The 21,109-nt window shown below is 38.7% G+C and overlaps 1 protein-coding gene across 4 annotated transcripts in view; it reads right to left on the minus strand.

The window, feature by feature from the left end:
- The window catches only part of wrn (WRN RecQ like helicase), a 38,809-nt gene that overhangs the window by 2,017 nt on the left and 15,683 nt on the right, over positions 1-21,109 (minus strand). For all 4 annotated transcript variants that reach the window (XM_036594980.1, XM_036594981.1, XM_036594982.1 and 1 more), the window contains 22 exons: positions 20,763-20,871; positions 20,004-20,072; positions 19,834-19,916; positions 19,624-19,730; positions 18,877-19,064; positions 18,612-18,786; positions 17,138-17,319; positions 16,931-17,032; positions 16,428-16,520; positions 16,068-16,209; positions 14,819-14,989; positions 13,805-13,899; positions 11,608-11,668; positions 11,418-11,485; positions 11,230-11,308; positions 11,001-11,113; positions 9,467-9,581; positions 9,127-9,264; positions 8,073-8,235; positions 5,885-6,042; positions 3,227-3,388; positions 2,238-2,393 (listed from right to left, as the gene is read on the minus strand). In XM_036594980.1, coding sequence (XP_036450873.1) covers positions 2,238-2,393; positions 3,227-3,388; positions 5,885-6,042; positions 8,073-8,235; positions 9,127-9,264; positions 9,467-9,581; positions 11,001-11,113; positions 11,230-11,308; positions 11,418-11,485; positions 11,608-11,668; positions 13,805-13,899; positions 14,819-14,989; positions 16,068-16,209; positions 16,428-16,520; positions 16,931-17,032; positions 17,138-17,319; positions 18,612-18,786; positions 18,877-19,064; positions 19,624-19,730; positions 19,834-19,916; positions 20,004-20,072; positions 20,763-20,871 — 2,729 coding nt within the window. The remainder of the gene's footprint in view (positions 1-2,237; positions 2,394-3,226; positions 3,389-5,884; positions 6,043-8,072; positions 8,236-9,126; positions 9,265-9,466; positions 9,582-11,000; positions 11,114-11,229; positions 11,309-11,417; positions 11,486-11,607; positions 11,669-13,804; positions 13,900-14,818; positions 14,990-16,067; positions 16,210-16,427; positions 16,521-16,930; positions 17,033-17,137; positions 17,320-18,611; positions 18,787-18,876; positions 19,065-19,623; positions 19,731-19,833; positions 19,917-20,003; positions 20,073-20,762; positions 20,872-21,109) is intronic.

The following is a 21,109-nucleotide window of genomic DNA, read 5'->3' on the forward strand; positions in this document are numbered from 1 at the left end:
GTCAGGATATACTGTGAGCTGTTACATACATTTTCAATAACTATAGATGGTGTCTGTAGTGGCATGAGCACAGTGCTGATTTAAAGGGTTTAATATTTTGTTCTATTTAAATTCAACCTTTTCAGTTGTTTTACTGCATCTTTGAAGGCATCTTTGTTTTTTTTTATACCTACTCTGCCTTCAACAACAATTTCCAGTAAGAAATGAGGCAAAAAAAAACCCAACAACCATCAGGAAAGGAGCTGAGACTTACTCACCATGGATGAGTCATGAAAGTTTAAAAAAATGAGAAGGTAAATTAAGATTTAAGATTTCGGGTAACATTTTAATACGACAGTCCACTGTAGATGCTTTGTAGATGTTCAGTCTATCTTTAACTAACTTTTCACTAAATGTCTATTAAATGCAATGGAGCTGGAGGCTGAGTGTAATAGCTTCTATTAAATCTAATCCTAATCTTAACTTCAACACAAAACCTACACCTACTTCTAAACCTAACCCATTCCTGCATGTTCTTGATAATCACCATAAAATGTGCCCAGATTTTTTAATATGCATGAATTAATTAGCTTCTCTCTAATGTTACATGTTCTCAAATGGAAGCACAATGAGCTGTCTGAACTCCATATTCCAAAAGAGTACAGGGTACAACCTGCGTCCTACATTTTGGTCAGATTTTTATCTGATTTCTCCAAGGAAGAAAACATAAAAAGACAACTACAGCTGGCTAAAGGCTACCGCACTCCAAAGGAGAAGCTCTGTTCTGCTGCAGGGTCTCTGGAGCCAGGGAGCAGATCATACAAAGCACAGCTACAGTCAAAGCAGAAAAACACATATATATAAGCTCACTCTACTCATATTTGACTCCATTTAATTGAATACATTTATTAGATTTTGCATTAACTAATTAACTCTTATGTTAATAAATGTTAGCTAAGGTGAAACCATTTAATCAGCATTTGTCTGTTTATCTTAAGGACTTTCGACTGACTCTGCCTTTCTTTGCATAAATGTCCCCTGTTGTGGATTTTTGTGGGGTGGCTTAAATATAGTACAGTAATAGTAAAATGCGGGTTGGCGTCACCATCTCTGGTGGCCTCTGATTAATTATTTTTATGATTATTATCATTATTTTGTCCAACCTTATTGAGTGGGGTTGAGCAAGGGGTTGAGCAATTCAGTCAGATATGATATTCATTTATTAGGCATTATTCAAAAATAATCCCTTAAAAATTAGACTATCAAATCTGAACGCTTTGAGAAACAAAGCCCAACCCTAGTAATAACTTAGGATAGGATAATTAGGGTTGGGTGTGATTATTTGAATATACATGAAATCCAAAAATCTTAGTATTCTGTTTTTTTCATTGGGCATTCGAATTAAGCATTTATATTATCTCATTTATATTATCTATTTTTTAAAAAAAAGGTGTGTGACTTTGGTAGTATGTTAAATAAAATGTGATCAGTGATTTATGTCAGCTGCAAGCAATAATATTAAACTTTCCACATTTTCATTTTACTCAGAATAATAAGCATTCATTTCTTGTTGAGATACTTGAAAACTATTCATTTTAAATTTAGATATTCACATAGTAAAAGCGGTTAAAATGCCCATCCCTAAAGACAATGGATGTTGCTTTTATGACTAGCTAAACTGAAGATCCCTAGACTACCGAGGGAATTTATGGCAGGCGGGTCCAAATGCCCAGATGTGGCGGCAGGAAGACTGTGTGAGTGCGAGGGCAGGCAGGGGTCAAACGTAAGTCTGGCACACCCCCCCAGCTAAACCACTCCACAGCACTCATCTCATTAGAGCTCACTGTCACGCGCCTATCGATCCCGCCACCTGTGATTAGCTCCGGGTCAAAGGTCGGGTCCCATTTGCCTCGGTCACAAATAAACAAAGCACTTCACGCTGGCCAGCCATTAGGCCTGCATTAGCTAGACTGCTGTTGCATTGACATGCTTCTTTTAAAAGTTGCCCTTTAAAGAGAGGACATGCAAAAGGTCCTTTGAACCATGAAACACGAAACAAAACCCAAACCTAAAACAGAAACTAAAATAATGTATTAGGGCAGCTGTGCATTATTTATAAGCAATTAATTGTTAATTACTGGCACACTGAGCCGTCTGTATTGAGCATAATGTCCTTCAAAGCTTTGCAGTGTTAAAATTTCGTTCTTGATGTGTAGTGATCAGTGCATTTGTTAAAAAGCTTGCTGTGTAAGAAATACCTTGACGGGTGAATCGTTAAACAGATCATGTGTGTCTTTGTCCAGATCCTCCTGATTCCAGGAGGCCAGCTTCATTCCACTGCTGTAGGAGACAGTTTTAGACGGCCTAACAGGCTCCCCAATGCACTGTGCACCACCGTCAGTTGGACCCAGATCCTAAAAGACAGAGACACAGAAAGTCCTTGTGAACCGCTGTATGCAAAAATGTTGGTACCCCCGGTCAAATGTGCATATAGAATTGCTGAACAACATGTAGATAATAATACATAATAATGTTACATAAAAATGTAATAAAAATACATAAAAATGTTAATTTTGTTGATTTTGTTATTGAAAATAAAAACATCCTCTACAGATAACACACAAGCAAGGTTTATTTTATGAATTAAATATATTGGATAAAAAAATAAAATATACTGTTATGGCTGATATATTTTTGCCAACAAATGGCAATAAATATTAATTATTATCATAATTCCTTTCGATAATTACAGTCGATTATGGCACCACATTTGTGCTTGTGAATGTACTGGCACTGTAAGGTCACGTTCTGATGCTGCAGAGTGAAAGTTTCATATGTGATGTCAGACAAGGACTCAAGGGGAGAAACACACTGTAGACTTTCAGTATCACTAATCTAAATAGTTTCATTCTTGATCTATACAGTCAAAACAATATGAAGAGGCTAGCATTAGCAGCTAGCATTTTTATTATTATTAATATATTTAATCTGTGTATGCTCACTGCACTTCATATTTGGTGTAAGCTCATTTTAAAATGCAGAAAAAGATTAGATTCATCTGTTTTAATTGGTTATTGTTATTGTTCACAAATTCCATATCTGTGCAACCCTAATGCAATTTCATAACTGATGCAAGTGAATGGTGTGGAATATCTGCAGATAACAGTATCTTGATTATTGTGTGTTAAGTGAATAGATTAATGAATGTGTGAATGAAAAACAGAAGGAAGGAAATAGAGGGGTTGACCTCAGGCATAGGCAGTTCACTGAAGAGCTCATCCTCACTCATGTTCATACTGTCCGGCTCAGGCTCAGGCTCAGGCTCAGGCTCAGGCTCAGGCTCAGGCTGCTGTGGTTGAAGCGCTGAAGTGAGAGAAGGTCTGGCACCATCCACCTCAACATGCTTAGCCTGAATGGAATGAAAGCAAACTTTTATTTTGACACCTCATCATCGATCTCAATATACATTATCATTCAAAAGTCTAGGATCGCCATTTTCAAATTAAGAAAAAAATGCTATGGCTTTAAAGTACGACTATCTTTATGAAAGGCCTGTGAATGGACTAATGTTAGTTTATTAATGGTTATTAGGTCACAAACGCTAAAATTTTGAAATGAGCATAAATAAAAAAGGCAACACTGACGTGTTATAGCTGATGAATATGTAGCTTACAGTATAACAGTATAGATGAATATGGGCTCACTATTTGGCAAGCAACAGGCCACCTTTACCCTTTTTATTAATCTGTTATAACTGCCTATTAATGTTTTTTTACCATTAATTAACTAATTTTAAACCATCCAGAAACCCTTTATAAGGGTAGTCTTATTCTAAAGTGGTAACATTGTTTTATTTTGCATATATGTGTAATATGATTGTATTATGATGCTAGCCCACAACGTCACAGACTTTATTTAGTAGGACGCTTCAAAAAAGAAGAAATGCTAGATACGTCAAAATGCCTCTTATCTGAAACATGGAGATCAAATCTCAGGCAGAAAACATATCTAAAAATAATATTAAAAAAAAATAATTACTCTGTATTGTTTATCATTTAATTGATTTTGGTCTTGCCAAAAATGTCCAAAAATATTATATATATATAGAAATATTAAATAAAACATCTTAGAAAAGTCTTCTGGTGTCTAAATTACAGTATTTCAATGAATAAACTGAATAAAATAGCAGCATTTGTTTTGGCAAGTGATTCCAAACTTTTGAATGCCAGTGTATGTAAAAAACGTGAATCTCTGATGTGTACCAAGTGGGACAGTAAACTTAAGTTTAAACAAGGAAGAAAAAAAAACAAAAAAAAAAACAAAAAAAAACAGTCCAGGGCTCACATCTGGAGCAGGATCTGCTGGACCAAGGCGCTCAGCAAAACAGATCTGCAGTAATCAGTCTGAGAGAAGGCACCAGATGTCAGCCACCGTCTAACTGCCCCTCCCCTGTCTTAATGGAGGTTTTATGAGGTGACAAGGCTGAGAGATTGGGCTCAAAGAAGCAGAGCTCTAAGAAGCATTGTGCATGCACGACTCCTCCCCTCAGCACAGGCTTTCACTTTCTGAAAGGATATGCTGTGTAAATGGAACAAACTGTACAGGCCATGTGCTATAAAGTGTGTGCATAACATAGCATTCATTCAATTTAACTTTGGAGATGGCATTAAATTAAATATATAATTAAAAAAAAAAAACATAAATGTGTGTTTTTGGTGTTTATCCTTTATTCCAGGGTAAGATAGCTTATCTTAAAAGAACTAAAAATGTCTCATTATCAATGCATGTCTTAAGTTAACATATAATACTAACGATGCTGTAATAAACCACCATGAAGATCTGGAATTTGTGTGTACTGATATAAATAACCTCATAAATTTGCTAAAGTATACGCTCAAGTCAAGACTGCATTTGACCCTGAGAGAGAGAGAGAGAGAGAGAGAGAGAGAGAGAGAGAGAGAGAGAGAGAGAGAGAGAGAGAGAGAGATATTAAAGCTTAAGGAGCAGATGTACACTAAGAAGATGGCACTGTGCTGCCCTCTGTTGGTAGCTCAAGGATAGCACTGACTGGAATCTGGTGTAATGCTTTGCCTGAAGGGCCATTCTACCAATTTCTAAAAATTTCTACACAGCTCACTTGTTTAGATGTAAACAAGGTTATTACGTGAAATAATAAGCAGTTTGTTGTGAAATGGTTCACTATAAAGAAACTAACAAAATCTGATTCCTTTACAGCGCTGGTGATAGAAACCCATGGACCACAATGTCTACAACACAAACATAGTAATTTTATTTACTATCCAAAACCACCAGTGAACCTACACAAGTCTTCTGAGTTTTTATGTAAATTTTATGTTAATGATGGTAAATTTGTGGTAAATTAGTGACTATTCTGCCTTACAACAACCTGCATGTATGCCTCCATTCTAAACTAATTACTTACAGCCCAAAACCACCACAAAACTATCATAAAGCAATGTCTCAGACATCAAGCAGCATATTTGTAATCATATAATGTGATAACTTTCTTTGAGGGAGCTTACAGATATTTAGCTCTTCAGGTGTCTGGTTCTCATCAACTCCACTGCAAACAATTTTGACTGTAAATTTCTCCTGGACAGAGCATTTCACATCAAACCACTCTGAATGACCTTGTTGATGTCTTAACAATTGAATTATACAGAATGTCTGAAAAAAAAAAAAAATCGATGGACTTGCTCTTTAAAATAAATAAATAAAGTAAACAAATAAATGAATGAATAAATGAATGAATGAATGAGCTTGGTAAACGGGCCTGCTACATACACCATGCTAGCAAACATGGCTAACTAGTGAAAGTGTCTGCAAGACACTAACCTGAGCAGGTAGCTTGATTAGCATGTACACAGGGCATTCACTAACTAACCTGAGGCTCAATCCAGTTAATGTTGCGCTGTGCTGATGGTGGACTGGGCAGAGGTTTGGGAAAACCTTCTCTCTGAAGCTTAGCAATGCAAAGTTGGAGTTGAAAAGTGCTGATTTCCTCCGGCACCAAGGCACGAATACTCTTAAAGTCACTGAGGTCTAAAAGAAAAAAGGAAAAAAAGAACAACTTTAATTGCCTAAAGTACATAATACATAATGCAGTTACACCCATGCTGCTGTCCTGGGTTGTGATATGTATTGAGTTCTGGGGATTTACATGGTTATTTAAACACAGATTTTTAGCATCTGTTTACTTAAGCAGGTATTCAAAATAATATGGCGAAAAATATCTTGATATTTTCACTCATATATATATATATATATATATATATATATATATATATATAGAGAGAGAGAGAGAGAGAGAGACAGACACACACACACACACACACACACACACACACACACACACACACACACACACACACACCAGTCAGGCATAACATTATGCCCATCTTCTTGTTTCTGTGCTCACTGTCCATTTTATCAGCTCCTCTTACTATATAGGTGCACTTTGTAGTTCTACAATTACTGACTGTAGTCCATCGGTTACTCAGCATACTTTGTTAGCCCCCTTTTACCCTGTTCTTCAGTAGTCAGGACCCCCATGGACCCTCACAGAGCAGGTACTATTTGGGTGGTGGATCATTCTCAGCACTGCAGTAACACTGACATGGTGGTGGTGTGTTAGTGTGTGTTGCGCTGGTACGAATGGATCAGACACAGCAGTGCAAGAGAAAAAATAAAAAACAATAAATACAATGAATCTTATTTAAAGTTTTACATACCATGCTGCTCTAAAACCGATCATGAAACATGCAGCCAGTGAGTATTCTTTAAATACTGACATACTGATGATATCCACAACATGCTCAGAAAAGCACACTGTGACAACGTCAGGCTGAGAAAACGAAATAACAATAACCATAAACATCACCAAATTGCCCACCGCTATAAAAGGCAGCATGTGTATTATTATAAACGTGCTATCACAGAGTGTAATCTTGTATGAGAGGAAACCAAAAGCAGTCAAAAATTCTAGCATTACTGTCCATCCATTCATTTGAAACCCAACCTTCAGCAAAGAAGCCCGTAACTATGTATTATACTGTCTAACTGCAATGAACTGGTTAGTCACAACTCTGTTTAAGAGCTCCACAGAACCTGCCACAAATCCCTGCATTTACACGAACAAAAACTTGGTTTAGCAAGTTACTTGTCCATGTTCAAGGTAGAGCATGCTAAAAAATGTGAGCAAATACAATCGTTAGCTTGAGGCTAATATTACATAAGAATTCTCTTTGACAGGCTAATGTAAATTTGCATTACACTCATGGTAGAAAACTGATGGAAAAAATTATTTTAAAGCAAATTAAAAGCACTTTCTGGATTAAATGGTGCCATCATTAGGGTGGGTATGGACAACTGGCATGTTCATAATTTGACTATAATTTAGAGACATTAAGTGTTGAGTATATGCATGCAAATGAATCACTCCTGTAGTGTCCCAAAATGGTTTAAACTTCACTCCATGCACTAATTTTATTTTTCCAGGGACTACAGGACGATGACAGTCAAAAATAATTACATTATGCAATGTGACTCTTTATTAAAGAGACAGTAACAGTGCTTTATTGATGAGATTTCCAGCACAGAGATGCTGCACATCAGAAAACCCTGGTCCTGAAGGGCTGGATTCCTGCAGAGTTTGGTGATTTGGTTTGGTGAAATCAAGCACACCTGATTCAGCTCATAAGCTAATTATCAGGTTTTGCTGGTGTGCTGGAGCAGGGAGATCACCGAACTGTGCTGGACACTGGCCCTCAGTTCTCCCGTGTTGTAAAACTCCCACAGACGGCAGTAAAGCGCAAAAGAAGGCACTCAGGAGCATTGAAGCTTGTGAAAATTGAAACAATCCAATAGTTTCCTTCCTGGGCTGAGGCTGAACCATGCCTCATCTTTAGCAATGGCTGGGGCCATTTTTTCATTTTATAAAAATACAACATATTTCCTATTTGGTATATTAAAATAATATTCATTTAACATGAATATTAAAAATGCAAAAAACAGTTGAAATGCTGATCCCAATCAAACGTCTTTGAGAACTAAGTAACAGAACAGTACATTACCTGAGCTGAGAGGTGGGGAGGCCACAATACAAGTAATAGTGTTGAACACGGAAGTGGAGAGTCCAGCTCTCTCAGTGTCCAGCGGATGGTTGGCCTTCTGAGCCTGTAACAGATGGGACTCCACCACTGCCACAGGCAGGCTACGAGCATCAGCCACCTGCCGCTGTAAAAAACACAACACACATTAAAATGTACACCTTAACACAAAACATACCTACTTAACTTCATCTTAACTGGTTTGTCATGCTGACATTTTAAAACGCTAAGTTTAAAAAAGGGAATTAGCTCACAAATTTAAAGGGAAATTCTGATTTTTCAAAATTTCTGCATAATTCAGTTGCTTAGATAAAAAAGTAATTCAGTTCAGAGAAAATAACTCAGCGGTGGTGATAAGAACCAAGAACTGCAAAGTCTAAAAGGCAGTCATTCTATTTACTATCCTAAACCACCAGTGAACCTAGATGCGTCTTCAGAGGTTTCATATGCTGATGTCTAAATTGGTTAAATCGTGGTAAATAAAAAAAAATGTTTTCTTTTGGGACTATTTTGCCTTACAATACCCTGAATGTACCGCCACACAAAGAATCAGCCAAAATTCAATTCTATCATAAAACAAAATGTATGAGGCAGCATATTCAGAACCATTTAATAATTCTCTGCGAGGAAAAGACAATAAGAGCCCCAGACATCTGGTTCCTATGACCATATCACCATTCCTATCACCATTCTGACTCTGTAAGTTTCTCTACATAGGAGCATTTCCAGTCAAACCACTCTGAATGACTGTTTACATCTTAACCATTTGATTATTAAGGCATTTTGAGGAATTGGTGGAAGTCCACTTTAACATAAATGATTAATCCCTCACAGGTCTAGACTTCCACTTCTCACTCTCATAAAACCATATAAGTTACATAAAAGTCATGTAGTAGTTGCCAAATAGTTGTACTGCATTAAGCTTCAAGCCTAATAACTGTATAGTTTAAGGAGTTTAAGTTAACTGGTTAACTGGTGCAGTCACAGCAGAAGAAGCAAAAACTACAGTGAACACTACCAGGCTTTTGCCTTCAGTCTGGAACAGTCTGTAGGAGACAGCGACACTGTCGGTTAAAGGCACCGCTGAGGCTCTTCCTGCCTGTGTACTCCGTGGCTGCACAGGGCAGGGAGCAGCAGAGCTGATGGATACAGCCTCCTGCAGAAACAAAGAGAGATACAAGACGAGATATTTTATTATTATTTGTTATTTTGTTATTGTTCAATTGTCATTCTATACAAAAAGAAATACCATTAAACAGAATGTAAATCATGCAATTAATTATGTAATTACTTTAAATAGTGTAGCGAAAATGATAACAATAACTAAAGGCTTCTAAGAGATACGCAGTGAGCTTCACCTGCAGACTGTGCGTCTGGCAGAACTCTGTGATGGTCTGCAGCAGTGGAGCCAGCATGTTGGCTTTGGCCTCAGATACGCCCTCCACCTGTTTTAGTCTGGCAACCGTACAGGGCCTGCAGCACACACACACACACAATTACTACTGTCTCAAACAGCTGTGGGTCATATGGCAAAATACAATCATGATAGCTTTGTGGAAGACATTTTCATTAAACAGTATGAATCACAAAATTAGGTTTTACTGCGTTGGTTAAGTAAAAACACAGAAAAGAACCAGCATTTAAAAAAACAATAAAATACAATAAAAAGGCTGAAATATTCAATGTCAAATATCATCTCTCTGCACTATTCATAGTTTTCCATGTAGCACAAAAAATGTGCAGGTTTAAAATGAGTGCATTTACATGCACTTAATAATCCGATTGCAGAAAATCAGATTTTAAGTAATCCAAACTAGACGTTTACATGCTCTTGAGTGATCAGATAATGGGAAACTCTGCGTTTACATGAGTCAGACAGTAATCGGATTTCTGCTTTGCAACCAGCTAATAAACTCAAAGAAGATGTGACGTAAACGTAATGTAAAACTCAAACTTCATGCCGTTTTTTTTTAAATATCACGGCACTTTACCTGAAAATATGAGCACACATCATCTAGAAGATGAAGAATATTTAAATCCTTTATTTCGTGTTTGGTTTCAGTGTCGCTCCAAAAGTGTTTTGCTGCGTCTTGCAGGAACGCCGCTCGCTGGTCCCGCCATCAATCTTGTGCATGTGCAGACTGAGAAATCCGAAAGAAATCCAAGTACATGCACTGAGAAATCTGATTACTGAGCTAAAATCCAGCTCTCTTTATCTGATTTCTTAATCGGATTTCTAGATCAGAGTATGGTGTTTACATGACCATTTGAATAATCAGATAACTGCAGAAATCCGATTATGATCGGATTATTGAGCGCATGTAAACGCACTCAATGAATTTGTGTGAAAGCACTTAAATGATCCACATGTTTAATGCAGAAACAATCCAGTGATTGGACAAAATTGCAAGCTCTTGCAATTTTTGCGAGGGTCTGTTTAATTTGCATGAATTTGTGATTGCAAACGCCTGGAGAGACTGAAACACAATGATTTTTATTCACTGTTTTACATGCTGCACTGCACTAAATCTAATTAAACAGAATTAATAATGCTCTCTTTGTAATGGAACATGCAGTTGGTCAGTGTACTTTAAATACTGACGATAACCACAACATGTTCAGCAAACTATATTGTTGCATAATGTAATCTTTTATCATAATAACGACGATCCAGATGTTAGCTTATGTTGTTTACAAGTGTTTCTATTCTTGTTTATGTACATGTACTTGCCTCAAGCAACTCTTCTTGTTTACTGCGGTGACTGAGAGCTAACAACTGTGGAAAACAACTGTAGGCAGCTGAAATAACTGTGATCAGGTGATAATATAATAACTGTGACAGGCCTGACTCTGTGTTCATGCGTGAAATTGACAAGCGCCATCACACATTACCTTAACTTTGCCATATCCAGGAGGATTTTGTTGGTGGCCAGTATGGCTGGAGGGACATCTTTTATGCTGGCCAGCTTCTGTCTCTCAGCTACCAGCTTGCCATACAGCTCAGCCTTAAACAGAGCACATAACAGAGAGACAAGAGGGACTGAGAGAAGAAAAGATTACGGCATGGAAGTCAGACCTGCACAAATTAGTCATAAGTCATCTTCTGTTCTGTGAGGGGTACCTGTAACTCCAGCTCTCTAGCAGACACAGCAGGAGGCTGAGGTTTGGCTGGAGGAGATTGTGAAGGCCCAGGAACTGACCTGAATAACAAGAATGACCTTAATGTGTAGTTCATATTACTAACAAAGTAAATTTTAACTTGAGCTTCGCACATGAACAGCATTTAAACAGTAAATGAATGAGTGAAACCTGAAATCTGATGGCCCACCCTTCTTGACCACTTCACTGGCACCTGCCTGAGAGCGGAGATTTGCCCTCTGCAATAACCACAGAGAGTAGACAGCAGATTAGCAAATGCTTATCCATATTGTTTGAAAGAACAGGAATATCACAAAAAAGTGAGTAAGCAGGGCGAAACTGCGATGATTAGCATACTAACCTGAGCTGTGCCCGGTGGAGAGCCTTGAACTCTCACCACAGGTGGTCTTGTATCTTGGTTTCTGTTTAAGACAAATGTTAGGAACTCAAATTGAACAGTGTCATGTTACTTTATTCTAAATTGTGATGAAAATGCAATTTAAAGCCCCAGGGAACTCAAATCATGTTTCCTTTCTAAATAGGTTAATATTGCCTTTGTGGTTGCACAACATCTGTGTACAAAGAATGTCCTATGAACAATTCCGGTATCCACTGTTAGATTTCATCAAAATTTTCCTTTCACTGTAAACCAAGCAAGTCTGGTGATTCAGAGAAATGTAAAGGGTGAGCCCTAGCAACCAAGTGAAAGTTAAACCACCACCCATAACTGAGCTATCAGGCCAGCTCATCTGTCTGTTTTCCTGCCCAACTGGCGTGCCAGCATTCTGTGTGTCTGTGTACTCCCTGTTTATCATATTCATATATATTTTAATTCATTATCAAACAAACATTTTTAATATTTTAAACTATGTTCCTCAAGACTTTAAATGCACCACTGGCTCTACTCTTAAAGTTCGAAACTAGACTAGGCCTTAAAGTGGTTGAATATGTTGTTTGTAACTGATTCAGAATCACAGCCTTCAAATATTAAAAAAACAACTAAAGTGTAAACATAAAAGAGGAGTACCTGAGTAAATTACCAAGACAAAATAAAGATAATAAAATTGGTTCTTCTATGTCTTAATAACAAACACAATTTAGGACAACTCTAATAAAATGAATAAATAGCTCAAAAACAATAACGGCTTTAGTTCAAATCAGGCTGTGTAAGCTATCAGGTTGAAGAGATGCCCAGCAACAGCTGAGTACTTGACAAGATGCCAAGCAGAAGCTGCCAATACCCAACATTATCTGAACTCTGAGACAGAAGTATACAGGGAAATTACATGGAAAAAGCACAAGAAATCCAGAGAAGTAAATGTGTCATGAAGCATCAGTGGCTTCCCATGAACTTCAAAGAGCGTGTTTTGAGTTAATGCTACATGCCTCAACTCAATTTCACATCTACTCACTGCACTGTGCTTACAGGCTTTGATGTCCCTCAACAACAGCTGCCTGGTCTCAAGCTTGTCACTGCCTTTAACTGATATCAAAGCCAGAGAAAAGAGGCTCTTCTGTGCCTTATCCAAAACAAGACATTGAGTGAATTACAGAAAGCGAATGAGCAAGTGAATGAGTGAGAGTCTGTCAGAGTGAATGAAGGACTGAGTGAGTGAACTGCAGTGTGCCAGAGTGAGCGAAGGAGAGTCCATCAAAGAGTGAACGAGTGAGTGAGAGTGAATAAGTGAGTGAGTCACAGAGTATGAGTGTGTAAGTGAATGAGTGAGTGAATTAGATTCTCTTACTAGATAGAGTAAGAGAGCAGGGTGAGTGACTGAGTCCATTAAAAAGTAAGAGTGAATTACAGAGTGAGTGAGAGAACCAGAGTGAGTGAGTGAGTGAGTCACAGAGTGAGAGTGCATCAGGTTAATGAGTGAGTAAAAGTATCACAGAGTGAGTGAGTGAGTGAATGAGTCACAGAGTGAGAGTGTATCAAGTTACTTTGTGGGTGAGAGAATCAGAGTGAGTGAAAGAGCTAGAGTGAGAGTGCATCAGAGTGAATGAGTGAGTGAACAAACTGGAGAGAGAGTGAGAGAGTCCAAGTGAGTGACTGAGAGGTTCATTAAAGAGTGAGTGAGCAAGCCACACAGTGAGAGTGCATCAGAGTGAATGAGTGAGTGAACTAGGGAGAAAGTGAGTCAGTGAGTGACTGAGAGTTCATTAAAGAGTGAGCGAGTAAGCGAATGAGAGTACATCAGAGTTAATAAGTGAGTCAGCAAGAGAGAGTGCATCAGAGTGAATGAGTGAGTGAATGAGAGCTCACTAAAGAGTGAGTGAGCAACTGAGTCAGAGTGAGTGCATCAGTTAATAAGTGAGTCAGAGTGAGAGAGCCAGTGAATGAATAAATGAGAGTCCACCAAAGAGTAAATGACCGAGTGAGACAGCGAGTGAGCAAGTCACAGACTGAGTAAGCAAGTAAGTCACAGAGTGAAAATGAGTGAGAGAGAGAGCCTAACGCGCAGTGAGTGTGACGGAATGAATAAGTTAATTACAGAATAAGTGAGTCAGTGAGTGAGCGAATGAGTGAGTGAACTCTGTTGGGAGTGCTTCATTCTTACCTTGGCACATAAGCTTTTGGACACAGATCTCTGTTGGGCTGCAGAAGGAGGGTCCTGTGCCTCTCGTCCTGAGCTTTGTTTAACCATGTTCTGCCCTGTGTGAGTACACAAGCAGGAGCATATTCAAATACCATATCACTGCTGCAGCAATGCCGTAAAACATCTTTATTATCTCAATCACCCAAAAATATATTATGCTAATTGTACATTGAGTAGAAGATCATGTATTAGATTTGTATTACAGAACTACATGTGTATTAATGTGTTATCTGATGTTCCACAAATGTTGAAAATATATAACACACTATATATATAATTTTTTTTCTCACAAATATTCATAAGCTATGTTCACATTCCAAGCCTCATCGTTCAAATCTGATTTTTTGCTCAAATCCGATCTCTCTGACACGATGGATCACACTCATTTGGGTAACAGATTCAAATCTGTCCTTAATGTGAACGAACCGGCCTCCTGAAATGACCCGCATGCGCACATCCAACTCAGTGATGCCACGTGAATGAATCACGTGTGTCACGTGTATCATCAGCAAACAGACTAACGAGCAGAACGAGCCTTCGCTGTGAAGATAATTAACTCCGATCAGCTCTCAGCTGTTCATTATTAGAGCGAGACGAAAGCAAAAAAGGTGAGATGTGCTGCTTTTCCACCATTTACAGGCTTTAACTTCAGTTTGGCGCTGCTGCCATGCTAACTCTGAATGATGGCGCACGCACAGTGGAAAAAAAGCACACGAATTCCAATTTGAGTGTTCTCATTAAGGTCGCACGGCCACAAATCGGACGCATGTCTGATCTAGGACCACATATGAAAGTGACTCAGGTCGGATATGAAAAGATTAAATTTGCGTGTCCACACAGCCCTGAAAACATCAGGTCGGATTTGTGCCACTTCAACCTGGTAATTTGAACGCTGCCAAAGTGTTCTTTCTTCAGTGTGACTGGTTTGTTGGTGTTCTTGATATTAATGACTTTGTATGCTTCAGTGAACAGTACCTGGGGGGTGAGTTTGCAGAGGGTGCTGAACTTGTTGTAGCCAGTGGTCTCCATCAGATACTTCTCAGCAATAAGTTCACGCCCCAGAGCCCTCCACCAGGCTTCAGACACACTCCTCCCTGCTCCAAATAAAGGGTCCTTTCGAAAGCGATCAGGAACTTTCTGAGAGTTCTGCAGGCGAGAGAGAGAGAGACAGAGAGAGAGAGAGGGAGAGGGAGAGGGAGAGGGAGAGAGAGAGAGAGAGAGAGAGAGAGAGAGAGAGCGAGCGAGAGAGAGAGAGAGAGAGAGAGAGAGAGAAAGTAAAATGAAAGATGTGGTGAAGGAGACAAACATAAAACAAAAGAAAAATGTTCATGCAAATTATTTGGGTAAGCAGTTTTTAAAAAGGTAAATTTGTCACATTAGAAAAAATTTTGCCATTTCAACAAAAGATCTCTTAAGGAGGAAACTGCTGTGGAATTCCAAACATGAGTAGGGCTGCAACTTTTACTCAATACATTCAATCAGTCGTCAACGTCTGTTAGGGAAAAACCTTGACACCAGGCCATTTCCTTCAAATCAAATATGGGCTCCTGAGAGTCACAAGTCTTTGTCCTACTGTCAGAACACTGCCAGTTAGATCTCTGGGAATGGCACACCCATCTGTGGCTGGGAGTCCAAGAGAGCACAGTTGGCCTTGCTCTGGCTGGGTGGATAGAATGGCCCTCTCTCCCCTCATCACTCAGTGAGATGCTAGCCAAGCTTAGCTAACAGAATTGGCAGTTAGTTTTCTCCTCCAAGCATTGAGCTGTCCAATGCTGTTGTGTTAGCGGTGGTTTGAAAACATGTGGTGGCGCTTCACATGGCGCTGAGGAAACACATGCTAGCCTACAACCTCCCAGCTTGGTACCATCATGCAATAAGGGAAAACCTAGCTGATGGGTAGGCACTGGTGATGACAAAGTATAGGGAAAAACTTGCAGTCATTCTGACAGATTACTATACACTACAGAATGTGTTGGTAGCAATACGGCTTTTATTGTTTCACTTCACCATTTAAGATGAAATTGTTTGCTGCAGAGTCAGAATTTTGAAGGCGAAGCTGTGACAGGAGTAAAGTGAGAGGAAAAAGCAGAGCTCCATAGTTGATTAATTAAATAATAGTCACTCAGAAATAACCATTAGTTGTAATCCTAACCATGACCGTGATAAATGTGGCTAGTGATTGTTCTCAGAGTGGTTGGTTTGTTGTTGAGATGTCGAGCCTTACTGAGCCACGCAGCAGGAGTATTGGAGCAGTGATCCCAAACTTCCCCCCCATGGTGCTCACCGCCCCCATCAGTTGGAAGGCACAGGGCCCAAAGTCCTTAAGGTCCTGCTCTGAAGAGCCTTTCCAAGTGCTGAGTGCGGTCCTGAGGAAGTGCAAGTAACACAACCAACTTACAGATGCACAGACTGCTATATGTTACAGGAGGAGAAGATTCCCTGACAACATTAGTGATGCATGATGTTAGAATGTTGACCTGTCAGGTCAGTGTGAGTACACAACCAAACTACTGCACAGCTTAATCTGCATTTAAAGTAAAGTTTTAAATCTAATCTTTGGAGACACTGGTTACATGACTCTTACCCAAATTTACAGTTGTCACAGCACTTGCTGGTGCCCAGTATACCTGAAGTGACCTTGCGGAGTTGCTTATCCTCGAAATGTGACAAAATTGACCTGCAAAGGTTGAAAATGTCATTATTTGAAATAAAAGACAAATGACATGTATAGCAGTGCAGAAGTGGTTTACAGAGAGAGAATGAGAGAGACAGAAGCCTAGTGAGGTAACTGTGTATCTCTCTTAGTGCATGCATCTGTCTTGTATGTCACATACGACAAACTTTCTAGATGCAGCCGTGAGACTAGATTTAAAAACATGATAATATAAGAAAGATAAGAAGTGTTTGTGTGTATATACACATTTACACATACATGTACACGCGCACACGCGCACACACACACACACACACACACACACACACACAGAGACACACAGAGACACACAGACACACACAGACACAGATGTTTATAGCTGATATGAAAATAAAAAAAACTGCATAATGCTCCCAACCACACAGTGAACTTACTTCCTTCTGCATTTGGTGGAATTCAAATATTTCTCCATCTTGCCCATCATTTCCAGTTTGTAGCCCCTGAATCGGTCACTCTTTGTCTGGTTGAGAAGGAATCTACCAAAAGTTCAGATATTGTTCAGATATGCTTTGTTTAGATTAAACGCCAAGCTTTGAAATTATTCTTATGGAAGCAATATGGTAAAGGCATCTGAGAATCACCTGTTGAGCGCCATGTCTGCAGGCATCCATAAGACATGACAGGCACTGGGCAGTCCGTCTCTGCCTGCTCGGCCAATCTCCTGGTAGTAGGACTCCATCTCTTTAGGTGCTCCATAATGAATGACTTTTCTAATATCAGGCTTATTAATTCCCATCCCAAAGGCTACAGTAGCCACCACACACTGTGAATGACAACAAAGAATAATTTAATTATGAAATGAACCAAATTAATTACCTGTTTTCATAGTGTTTCTGCAGAACTGTGGGATTATTTGCTGTAGAAATGATGTGAAGTGCTACTACTAACATGCCATTCAATGCAAATATGAAAGTTTGTTTTTCAAATGTTTTTATACTCCAGTATAACAAAATGTTTGAAATACAACTTCAGACACTTCTAGTATGCATGAAACAGTGTTTGACTGTTGCTTTTAAAATGCAAACAAAAACAACCTGCCACAAAATAAAACACAGCAGGTAATAGATAAGGACAAAATAATAGATGAAGTAGTAGGTGGTATGACCAAAAATGTATCACAGTATAATAAAAATTTCTGACAGCTCCTGTAAATACATCACAGTTTATTTATTTCAAACAAAACCCTTTTAGATGCTTAAGTAAACCTATTTTTTAAGTTAACAATGGCTTATTGTTGGGATGCCGCTTAACTTTAATAAGAACCATTTATATCAACCAAAGTAAATCTGAAATATTTTATTGCGCCAAAAACTAAAAACAAAACTGAATTGTATGTAGATAAACCTACGTTAATACTGATTTCTAACACTAGCCCCACAGGCCCAGCAAAAATTGAGCTAAATGTTTCACATCTGAATTTCTACAAGGCTTCTTTCTCTGCAGTTTTTTAAATTTTCTTTTCCACCTTAAACAAAGCAGCAGTTACATTCTGGTACCTGTCAGTCTGGTGTCCATGTTAGGCTAAGGCTAACCCCAAAAGACTGGCTATTTCTATATTGTGTGCTCCCGTGAAAACAAAGTGGATTAATACAGATGCAACGGACTAGACACCAGGAGATAATCAAGGGACTGCCGTGTTTTCATTTTCATTTAAAACATCACTCAAACATCCGTAACTCTACTGAGCTCAGCCACTAGGCTAAATGGGTTAACACTGCTGTGGTTTGCACTGTTTGCACTTACTTGTGACATACCAGTAGAATGGTTATGACGAAACTCATGAGGAAGAATTTCGGTATACTGCCCTCTAATAATTAGTATCAGCAGATATTTGCTTAAAAATAAATTCATAAATAAAATTATTTCTCATGATAGTTGGATGATCTGATCAAAAACATATTAAGGGGCTCAAATCTGATTTGAAAAGATCAGATCTCTGTGTTCACTCAACTCTGGGGGAGTGTGTTATATTTAGGCCAAAAGTGTAATTTGTGCCACTTCAAGCCTGTAAAGTGAATGAGCAGTATTAGAGCAGTATTAAAGAGAGACCTTCACCTGAATCTCATCTCTCATAAACTGGTACTGGGTTTCCCTCCTCTGCTTGATACTTAGGCCTGCATGGTAAACCCCACACCGGATGCCGAGCTTGTACAGAGCAGCTGTCACTCTCTCGGCCTCCTTCTTAGATTGGCAGTACACAATGGTTGCTCCCTCAAATTCATAATCACCCCTAGCAAAGACATTTCAGCACAGCAAAACAGAGGTTATTAGTAACAGCCCCGACAATAATGATTATGATTCATAAAGAAGAACAGCCTACCCATTCTTTTTCACCAGGAAGCGTTTGAGGTCCTTAATGATATCGCCAGATTTGCGATCCACATCCAGATAGAGATTGGGACGGTCAAAAGAGGTGCAAGTGATGAGAGGGTTCACCAAGCAGAGGCTCTTCACTATGTCATTCCGGATAGAGGGGCTTGCAGTGGCTGTGAGTGCCACAATGGGAACCTACAGAATTAATGAACAAATTGATGAATGAAATGACTACAGATAAACACAACAAATGCCAGAGTATAAAGCTAGAGACTTTTCTGAGTCTGAAAATTTGACTGTGGTGGGACTTAAGTGAGTAGAACAGATTAATTGAACTCAATTCTAAACTGCAGAGTAGTCTTATTCGAACAACTGCAATAACAGTAATAAAATACTACGACAAAAGCTACAACCAAGCTCACCATTATTTATGTTTTACATTGAGCTCTTTGGTCAATGTAGCCTTATCAGCCTTAATTAATTCCATACATCAACAAGCAGCTACCTGATGAGTCTTAAAAAGTAGCTGATTGGATAATAAACCATCCTGCTGGCACACAAATTGTATTGCTGAAATGTCCTGTTTGACCACTGAACATTCTTGGTTAAAATGCACCCAAAAGAAAATCCCTCACGAGGGTTGCTGCTGCTTTATGTGGTTTTGAAAAACAGCTTGAAATCCAGGAATGTATGAGACCTTTTAGCCCTGATATTCCCATTGTTTATTTTGTGTAATTGTTAAAAATGAGCTTACATCTGGGAGACATCTCTTCAGTATGCCAAGGTCCCTGTAAGCACCTCTAAAGTCATGCCCCCAGTGTGAAATACAGTGAGCTTCATCCACTGCAATCAGCGAAAGCCCTAAAATCACAGCAGATTTTAACAAATTCAGCAAACCGACTGGATGTATCAAAGTTACAAAGCTGTGCTCACTGTAAATTCATAATTTTCTGATTTGTCTTACCTATTGATCTATTCAGCTGTTCAAGCAGAGGTAGATTTCCTGAACAGAACTCTGGTGTCATGTATACAACTCTGAATAAACCCCTAGACATGAAACAAAAAATACATATGAGAAAGGGCACAGTACAACATAGTAATAATTAGCCAAGGCTGTAACACGAGTTAACCTACTTTTTCAAGTCAGCAGACACGTTTTGGGTCTGAGCCGATCCAAGGAAACAAGCCGGTATGTTAGACATTCTGGAAAGCACAGAGATGAACATTTCACTTTTGATTACTTCCCTGGAATATACGGCTTGAATAACTGAGGCCTATCTCCATTAGGAGACACAGCTCTTTAGGTCTTCATTTATTGAATTAAATTGCTTAATAACTTGGCAAAAACAAAATACAAGATACACATCAAAATATCCATAAACGCTCAGAATGTAATTTATCAGGACTAATTTTTCTCTCTTTGTAATGAAACATGCAGTTGTGACATACCATGGCATAGTGTTTCATAACAACAATAAATATTGCAATATTGCAGCCCTAACATTAATTTTAGCTGATCAGAATATTCAATGAAGTACGTGCAAATTTTTCAGCAAATACAAAATTGAACATACACACAAAAAAAAGACAGCGGCCTGCTGCTTTTAATGATTCCCTAATAGTTCTTTCAGTCACATTTGTGTATTCACTGTATTTTTTTTATTATTCTGAAGTGTATGAAAATAATCAGCCTGAAACAAATCATAGTGAAACCTGAGATTTCATGAAAACATTGAATTGCTTCCTAAAGAAATGTAACTGATTCATGAGGTTAGAGATTCACACCCCTAGCAGGGGTGTCCCAAAACTCTATGTGACAGCCACATTAAACTGTTTTACTCTTCAAAATGTACTGTAGTGCTGGTAAAGGTGAGTCCTTTCTGAGTTACCCACTTGAGCTGCAGCACTTGGTCCTCCATTAAAGCGATCAGAGGTGAGATGACCACACTGATGTTCAGACAGTAAACTGGAGGGAACTGGAAGCACAAGCTCTTTCCATAACCTGTAAAAACAGAGACAAACACAGCACGAAGGCAGAATATCGTGAACTCACCTGAAAACAATAAAGCTTCACTGTTACTGAGCAGTAAAAACAATGATAAATACCTACAGTTAGAAAAGCACACAGATAACTGCAAAACACACTTCGCTAACCGTTCACAGTCAGAAAACAAAACATAATATATTTATATATGCTTAAACCAACTTGGCAGACTTGGTTACAATGTACCTTCTTAAAT

This window comes from Colossoma macropomum, unplaced genomic scaffold, assembly GCF_904425465.1.
Source record: "Colossoma macropomum unplaced genomic scaffold, Colossoma_macropomum, whole genome shotgun sequence".
NCBI lineage: Eukaryota > Metazoa > Chordata > Actinopteri > Characiformes > Serrasalmidae > Colossoma > Colossoma macropomum.